The 8822-nt window shown below is 41.7% G+C and overlaps 1 protein-coding gene across 1 annotated transcript; it reads left to right on the top strand.

Moving 5' to 3' along the window:
* Positions 1 to 4989: 4989 nt before the first annotated feature.
* Positions 4990 to 8745, top strand: LOC143523684 (uncharacterized). Its single transcript, XM_077018226.1, has 3 exons — positions 4990 to 5698; positions 7345 to 7477; positions 7710 to 8745. Exons 1-3 carry the CDS (start codon positions 5094 to 5096, stop codon positions 8457 to 8459), a joined length of 1488 nt encoding a protein of 495 aa, XP_076874341.1. The 5' UTR covers positions 4990 to 5093; the 3' UTR covers positions 8460 to 8745.
* Positions 8746 to 8822: the final 77 nt, after the last annotated feature.

Genomic DNA, 8822 nt, shown 5'->3' with positions numbered 1-8822 from the left:
CGTCGATATATATCATCTAGTTCACTCTGAAGGTCTAATAAGTTCAATCTGTCCTCCTGTAAGATGTCCTCAGGAGACTTTGAATAAAACAAAGCAATTTTAGAGATTATCTCTTCTTCCTCAGCTCTTCTAGATTTGGCCACATAACTTCCATACCTTCTTAAGAATTTACCAACTTCAAATTTAAACAACTCCCAGTTAGAATTATAGGATTTCTCTTTCCTAGCTTTATCCCAAAACTGGCTAGACAATTTATCGATCTCTTTTTTAACTGACCTATGCTCAAGCAAGGAGTTATTTAGTTTCCAGTATGAAGATCTATGTAAAGTAAACCGAGATACACATAATTGTATATTAATATATATCACCCTGTGGTCAGTCAAAGGTGTTGTAAGGATATTAACCATGACTTTATTTTTCTCAATGGAATTTGAAATTAGCCAAATATCTATGCGGGATTGTTTTGTTCCCAGTTTATTACTCCAGGTAAAAGATTTGTTGTTAGGAAATTGCTCTCTCCATATATCAATAATGTCAAGCTTAGCCATAATCTGTTTCAGTTTTACATTAGATGATGAATACTGTGTTGGAGGCCATCTATCAACTGTATTGTCAAAGGTGACTGAAGTCCCCACCAATAATAATAAGAGAGTTTGAGTATTTAGAGAGCCAAAGGAGGATTTTATTTTCTATTGAATCAAGTAGACTGTCATTCTTTACTTTAGAATTATAGCCATACACATTGGCAATAATAAGAATGGTATTATAATATCTAATCACCTGAATAATATAGTGGCCCACTAAGTCGCAGTCTGAATGCAAGACATTTCCAGAGAAGGTGTTTTTAGCTGTGGTGACTCCAGCAGATCGCTCAGACCCATGGGAGAACCAGACCTCACCGCCCCATTGTGATCTCCAAAAATTTGTATCATTAGATAAGGAATGGGATTCCTGAAAAAAACTGAAATCTGTATTAAGTTGTTTGGCAAACAGAAATAAAGCTTTACGTTTGTAGTTCTGTCTTAAACCCCTGGCATTAACCTTATATGGTCCAAGGGTCTGTGGGACCCATTTTTAAAAAATCAGCTTAAAAAAATTCTACAATTTTTTTTTTTTCAAACTGAGATTCATTGGTCCTTGGCTCATTTTCTGTGAGCAACATAAATCAGAAAATATTTTCAATGACCACCCCCCCGTACCCCCCCCTTCACATTTGTATTACATACAGGGTCCAGGGTCCACTGGGCCCTGGGCTAGTCAAAGTGGGCAATCAACATTGGGTTGGGTAGTTGATAGTCGTCTGTATGACTTTAAAGGATATACAAACAAAGGACAGAGGAGTTTGGCATGCAAAGGTGAGCAACCATCAACACTTTTGATGGTTGTCACATCAGGGGTTGATTGCATATTGTCAGACAGCAGACGAAGAATCTCTATAGAGACAAAGGGGTGAGATCTGAAAGAGGCATCTTTTCTCTCAGCCCTCATTATCCCTCCCTCCTCTCTGGACCTGTGTGTGTGTGTGTGTGTGTGTGTGTGTGTGTGTGTGTGTGTGTGTGTGTGTGTGTGTGTGTGTGTGTCTGTGTGTGTGTGTGTGTGAGTGTGTGTTTCATCCAATCATGGGGACATGATGCTATAAATGCTAAAAATGCTATAAAAGATGGCAAAGCGATTCTCAGTTCAGACTGCCTTACAGCTGCTATTGGAAGAGACAGAGGATTTTGATGGTGATTCAGAAGAAGAAATTTCAGGATCACATTTCTGAAATATCAGAGTCTGATAGTGATAATGAAAAGGAGGATGAGCAGCAGCCAGCTCCGTTAGCACCAGCCCGTCAGCAGCTAGCCATAGGACCAGCCTGTCAGCCAGCATGATTTATGATTCATTTCCTTATTGTGTTACATTTTAATAAAAAAGTAACTAATAAATAAATGAGAGCAAACTAATTTAACATATGTATTGTTTTTTTACTTGCAATTGGGCTAAATCTGCTGATTATTTTAACAAAAAATGCAATGGGTCCCCCACGCCCAGCTGGACCCCAAGAAGGTAGACCACGCCCGGATCTCATCAGGGTTAAGAGAAACTATAGACAAAGTGAATAGAAAAAGGAAAAAAAAACTATCTAATGAAAACTAACTGCTCAATACAAATATCACTTAAAGGGAACCGAGAGCTGCATTATTAACAAGAAATGCTAGCAGAGTTAAACCAAACAACAGGTCAACTGAACACATTGCCTATACAGGCCAGCATCAGACAGTTGTGTTTTTTGTTGTTATTTTTTAGTCACATTGTTAAAGATGAGAATGAGAGAAAAAAACACAAATCAGAGCTAAGATACAGCTGTTACCAAAGTCTTCAGGAAGAGGGATTAATCTCTGATCCATTAATGAAGGCCCGACCTCCAACAAAATGTGCTGTTTTACCCTCTTTTCTGGCCTTCTCGACTAGGGGCCACAATTTGTTCCTGCGATCTCTGTCCTCTTTAGTGAGATCCTCTGCAAATCTCAGGCCCTTGTCCCATAAAAAATGGGATGTCTTAGCAGCTTTCCATACAGCATCTCTGCAGACTCGTGAAGAGAACTGTAGGATTATTCCTCTAGGCTTGGAGCCAGTTGATCGCTTGGCGCCGAGACGATGCACTGTATCGATTGCATCAGCGAGCTTGGTCTTCCATTCTGAGAGGACATCCAGACAAATCTCAATGGTCTTCTGCCGTATATCTTCCTTCTCCAGCTCTTTCACTCCATAGAGCCGTAAGTTCCATTTCCGTGAGTATCTTTCCTTAGCCGACTGTCCTCTACCAGTCTTTCCTCGTGAGAAACTCGCTTTTCAAGTGTAAATACTTTTTCTTTTATGTCCTTAATTTCAGCACAGGCAAAATCAATGGTCTTCTTTAAGCCTTCAATTTTCAACGCATTTGCACCGACCATTTTCTCAATATTGTCATACCTGGTATTTATTAGTGCAGACAGCGAGGCAACTATGTCATCAGCGTTGGCTTGATCGGAGTTATCACGAGTATACATCACCTTCTTTGGGGCTGGCGATTTGCTCGGAGTGACAGGAAAGGAAGGGAAGTCTTCCAGATCGTCCTCAACTACAGGAAGAGTCACAGGAGCAGCGTAGCTATGCAGGCTATCGATTAGCATATTGCCAGCATTAGCATTAGCTCCAGGCAGCGAGGCTTTTGAACCTTCCAAAGTTCGGCTCCTATCGCGTTTTACAGGCATGTTCAAATTCTCTTCTCTATCCATGGTATAAGAGTGTCAAGGCAGTGACAGTTTATTAAAGAACAAACTATAACTCCACTGTTCAGTCCACAAAGACTGAAACTTCGCAGCGCTCGGTGAAAGCGTGTGCTCACTCGTCCATCTTGGCACGCCCCCCGAAGCCCCAGTTCGAGGCGTGTGTCATTACCATAAGAATCACGTGACTGATGACAAACGAGGCCTCGGATTCAGTGGGCTACGTCATCGTTTCATTTTGAGTGTCACAACCACATAAAGGGGGTTTGAGCCAGAGTCCTGCACGGGTCCGTTTTTTTGAGACCCAAACCCACCCACACCTGCAGAGTACAGCACCCACCCACCCACGAACCCGTGGCTATTTCAAAGTTAAATCCGTACCCGGCCGGACCCGTTAATATTCTACCCGTTAGCCACCTGTGCCCGTGAAAAATCACACAAATCGAAAGTATTCCGTTAGAGCACTTTATTTTTCAATGCGCTGTAGTGGAGACAGCTAAACGCCATTTCACTGTGACACCCAAAATGGAATCCTTTGCCTAGAACTGAGCGACTGACTCACTCAGATTTCTTTGATGGTATGTAAAGATAAACACTGATTCTTTACAACAGCAACAGGCCCCAAAGGACCCACATCCATAGTGGTGTTTACCTCCCAAAAGCCTACAATGCTGACCTTATGATCTCCTGAGCTTGGGAGAGAGGCCATCTAAGAGAGGCTGGTCAAAACCAACCTTCGTCGAAGGACACTGGGACCACAGTCAGGAAGGACCATAAAACTCTAAATTCCAACGTTATCTGATCGCCCACAGTTTAAACCCACTCTATGTCCTGTGTTATAATCCAGAGCTGAAGATACAAATATTTCAGAGATCTCTGTAACTCCAAATCTGAACTGTACACAGAATTGGGATTCAGCCTACAGGAACACTGTGCCATGTGGTTGATATAAAGACACAACTTATGATCTTTCATGTATTCAGTATTAAGTGATCTTATTAGAATACGTGTTACTGTATAAACACACCACATTGATGCATATCTATGTATTAGTTTGTATGTTACTCATCGAATGTAATCATTCTCATGTGTACGTATGTGACCTCACATTTATGCCTGTCTGTGCATTATGTTATTTGTTGTCCAAAAGTGGAAATTGAGAATGGCTCAATGTGTAGACTAATAGAACCAAATTAATTCTTGTTTAGGCAGAGTATGTAAGACAATTTATTTAGGATTAGTTTACTTTGTCTTCGAATTGTGTTAATCTGTCTTCTTTGGTTAAGTCATTAACTAGACCTGGAAAGACGGGCACTCCTCGCTCTCCCCCTCTCTCTCTCTCTCTCTTTCTCTCCCCTGTCTGGGCAGAGGTCATGAATATTCATTAATAAAGGCCAATGGTCAATGGCCTGATGAACATGAAAGCGCCTTACAATTACGCCCCTAAACTAAACTTGTTTTAAAAGCCCTAGCTCGAAGCGAAACAATGAGCTTGGCAGCCTGGTAATTTGGGAAGACTTGGAGAACTTCGCCAGAGTCGCTGAGACTCAAAGACTCGAACACGCCAAACCATCGCGACTGTTCGCTGGACTAACTGTGCGTTCACACCGAAAGCGATAAAATCGCTCTCCGTCGCCAGCATCGCGTCGCGTGGGGGCGTGTCCAACAAACATCACGCCGGCATGCAGCACGTGACAGATATGCAAATCACGTTTTTAAAGCAGGACGCAGTATTCGCTCTGTGCACAAGGCGGAGCCTCCTAACTTCCGGGTAGCGAGGGGTAAGCATACTTGTTTCCGGTTGTAGTAGTTTGTGTAGAGACGTAGAGAGTGATAGCAATCATGAGTGTTTTTAAAATAAAGGAGAAAAGATTAACCTACCAGCATCAAGAGAAAAGAACGTCTCTTCATTGCTGTGTGCCTCTGTGTGCTAATTCTTCACGGTACAACTCGGAGATTAGCTTCCACAGATTTCCAGCAGATCCAGAAGTGCGAGGTCAGTGGCTTATAAAGATCCGTAGGGACAACTTCAGCCCCATTGCAAGTACTCGTGTCTGTAGCAGGCATTTCAACACGAGTGACTTTGTTGTGACGGCCGGGGGAAAGAGAAAGCTCAACAGAGGAGCGGTGCCTTGTCTTTTTGCCTGGAACAATTTTAGCACACCCGCGCCAAGGCTTAACGTTTGGAAACGCCGACCGAGATGCCCTTCCCCGGCTTTAGCAGCGCCGGACTCCGACTCCGAGATGGACGTGCAGATAGCGCCTGATCACGACTACTGTGTTACTCCAACCACCTCAGCAGCGGCAGATGCTTTAGCAAACGAGAACGAAGCACTGAGGAAAAGAATACAAGAACTGGAACACCGGCTTGAAACGTTACAGCTGCAGTCCCGCTTTGGGCTTCATCGTCTTGCAGGATCAGATGAAGACATTCGTTTTTACACAAGGTAGGTCCATGTTTATCGCTTATCGGGCGATATAAAAATGATCGCCGTTAATCTATTCTTAAAGTTGGGTTGGGAACTGGGTCAAAATGGATAAGCAAACTATGATGACTTTCAACTTGATAGTTTAGCTCAGCTGTATTCTTAACCAAATTGCACAGTAGGGGCGAGAACGAGTTTTCAAACCTGTGAATTACAAATCGTACGTGTGTTTACATGGATGCCGCCACGAAGTCGCCAGGTTTGCTTCATGGAAAATTCATTTTTTAGGAACGTAAAGTGTTACCGGAGCGGAGCTCGAAGCGGTCGTTTTCTGCATGGTCCTAGCGCTAGATTCGTCGCTATTTAAATATTTCTTTTTAACGTTAAAACTGCAGAGGACCAAAACCGGCTTTTGAAAAAGTCCCCTCCAAATTACGTCAGTGAGGTTAATGTACTAAATGTTGGCTTACATTTCAAATATCATGTTTAGCTGAATAAACATGTTATCAACCCCTTTTAATTTACAGTATGTAGGCTTACAAATTCATGTTTAACTGAATAAACCGTTGAACACGAGTAGCCTACATTTTATTGAGCATGTTTTTTTTCTTCAAGTATCAAAGTAGAACAGCTTCCTCAAGCAGTCATTAGCCCTATCCGGACGGGATTAGTTTCTCAGGGGGTCCTGGGGTAATTTTCTCTTTTACGGGGGGTCCTCTGTGATTTTAATCCCGTCCGGAACGAGCATGTCCGTGTTTTTCTCAGACGTCCTCAGAGAAAATTACAGGCGGAATTACCTACTGTTTTTCGCTGTACTCCGTGGTCGTCTGGTAATTTTAGTCCCGTCCGGATCCACATGTCTGAGTTTATACATGCAGACATCACCTCGCGTTTAATAAAACAGCTATATGTCCACTGCCACGCACCGTAGTTACACGTTGGGCGCGCGTTTTCACGGAGATCCACGTAAAGACAGCGGCGAGCGAAAATGGATTTACTGGATTTTTTAATGGATTTATTTTATTTTATTTAACGGATTTATTTAGCTATTTACATTCATTAGCGATTTTTTATAATGTGTTTTCTGTATTGGTTTAACAAAATAGCTTAACTTAAACGGAGATCTTAAATGCTGAACTGAACAGTAGTAAAGTTAAAAGTTAAAAAGGAATCATCAGAGTTGGCAGTGTGACATTATTAAACATGCTATCACGTGACAAGGCGATGTCATGTGACCGAGAAAGCCAAAAACTCGCGGGTCCTCCTGTTTTTTCAATTGCTGTCCGGATGCAAGAGTTTTATCACTGAGTACAAGGGTGAAATATTTTTCACAGACGTCCCCCTGAAAAACTAATCCCGTCCGGATAGGGCTATTGATGCATTTTGGAAACAGGAGATGAGCCCCTGGTCTAATGCACCCTCTGTATTAAGAAACCCTATCTCAAAAACTGACTTTTAGTCATTACTTGGGTAGCACGCATATGAGCCATTTTAATATCTAGATTAATCTAGATTAATTTCAAGATTTCAGTGAGATTAATCTAGATTTAAAAAATTTATCTATGCCTACCCCTAGTATGAATGTGTTGTCATGTCTTGTGCATTAGTCACAGTAGTGTAGGCCTACAGTACCGATAAGTCAACAGTGATTATCATTTTATTTGTAGATTTGCATCATACAAGCATCTCCAGGCCTTTTGGCAACTGGTGGAGCCTGCTGTGAAAACCAGGATGGTCCGGATCACCAGTTCCTGTGCTGCCTCTGCCAACGTTGGTGAGCCAACTCAACAAAAAGCAACAGTGAGTTATATATTCAAGATCACAAAAAAGTTCAAAATGTAATGTGCTGCAGTTCTCACACACACGTGAAGTAACTGCAGTGCACTTCAGATGTTTTACATGTAGAACAACTGAAGTACACTGCAGTTATTTTACTCACACACACACTAAAGAACAGTGTAAAATAGATTAAATATGCACAGTGTACCTAAAATAATGCCTAATGATAAATTTATCTTATTTCTTTTCACAGAAACTTGCACCGATAGACGAACTACTGCTCTTTCTGATGCACCTGTCTGTGGGCCTACCTCTCAGGGATCTTGCCAACCGCTTTGGTATTCACCGGACCACAGTCAGCAGAATTATTGCAACATGGACACACTTTCTGTACCATCTACTTGGTTCTGTTCGCTTGTGGATTCCAAAAGAAGAAGTGAAGGCTCACTTACCACCCGAATTCTCAGCATTTCCTGACACGCAAGTGGTGCTTGACTGCACAGAAATTTTTTGCCAAACCCCCTCCTCTCTCGTTTTGCAGAGTGAGGTATTTTCCACTTACAAATCTCACACCACATTCAAGGCCATGATTGGCATTGCACCCCACGGTCCCATCACCTTTGTGTCTGCATTATATGCAGGCTCTTTGAGTGACCGGGAAATCTTTAAGCTGTCTGGAATCACCAAACTCCTCACTGCCGACACTGCAATTATGGTGGACAAGGGTTTTCTCGTGGACAACCTTGTTCCTTGCAAGGTCTACCGACCTGCCTTTCTTTCAAAGGGGAGCCAAATGTGTAGAGAGGATGTCCAGCAGACCCAGTCCATTGCCCGCTTGCGAGTTCATGTAGAGAGATGTATCCGAAGGGTTAAAGAAAACAAGCTCTTTGACAAAGTCATACCATTGTCAGTGTGTGGAAGCATTGATCAGTTGTTTAGTGTGGCATGCTTCCTGGTAAACTACCAAAACGGGCCACTGGTGAAAGCGTGGGCAGGCAAATGAATGAACTCTTAATTCTATGTACAGGAGATCAGAGTTTACTTTGTACTTTCTTTAAGTTGTTACATTGTTCATGTTTAATTTCCAATTTGTTTGTTTTGTAAATAATTAATTCTAGGTACTGTAAAAAAAGACACTGGGAAATATGCTAAACTACTTTATTCTTAAGAAATAAAGTGAAAAATAGTATTGTGTTTGCATTTGATTTTACTTCCAATAAAGAATGCAATGGACCAGTTTTGCTACAATAAAATTCATTACCGTTGGTCACATGAAAGGTTTATGGCATATTTACAAGCTTAATGAACTGTAAAAAAAAAAAAAAAAAGTTCTGAATGTTGATACAAAATTGTAAATTGAATCAGT

Source organism: Brachyhypopomus gauderio, chromosome 1 (assembly GCF_052324685.1).
Source record: "Brachyhypopomus gauderio isolate BG-103 chromosome 1, BGAUD_0.2, whole genome shotgun sequence".
NCBI classification, from domain to species: Eukaryota; Metazoa; Chordata; class Actinopteri; order Gymnotiformes; family Hypopomidae; genus Brachyhypopomus; species Brachyhypopomus gauderio.
Note: the sequence above shows the minus strand (reverse complement) of the source record. Positions and strands in the feature narration are given on the sequence as shown.

Excerpts from the sequence above, each read along its gene's own strand:
- LOC143523684 (XM_077018226.1), top strand. The coding sequence starts at position 5,094 with ATGAGTGTTTTTAAAATAAAGGAGAAAAGATTAACCTACCAGCATCAA. Across the intron at positions 5,699-7,344 it reads GACATTCGTTTTTACACAAG|ATTTGCATCATACAAGCATC; the intron begins GTAGGTCCATGT and ends TTTTATTTGTAG. Across the intron at positions 7,478-7,709 it reads CAACTCAACAAAAAGCAACA|AAACTTGCACCGATAGACGA; the intron begins GTGAGTTATATA and ends TTCTTTTCACAG.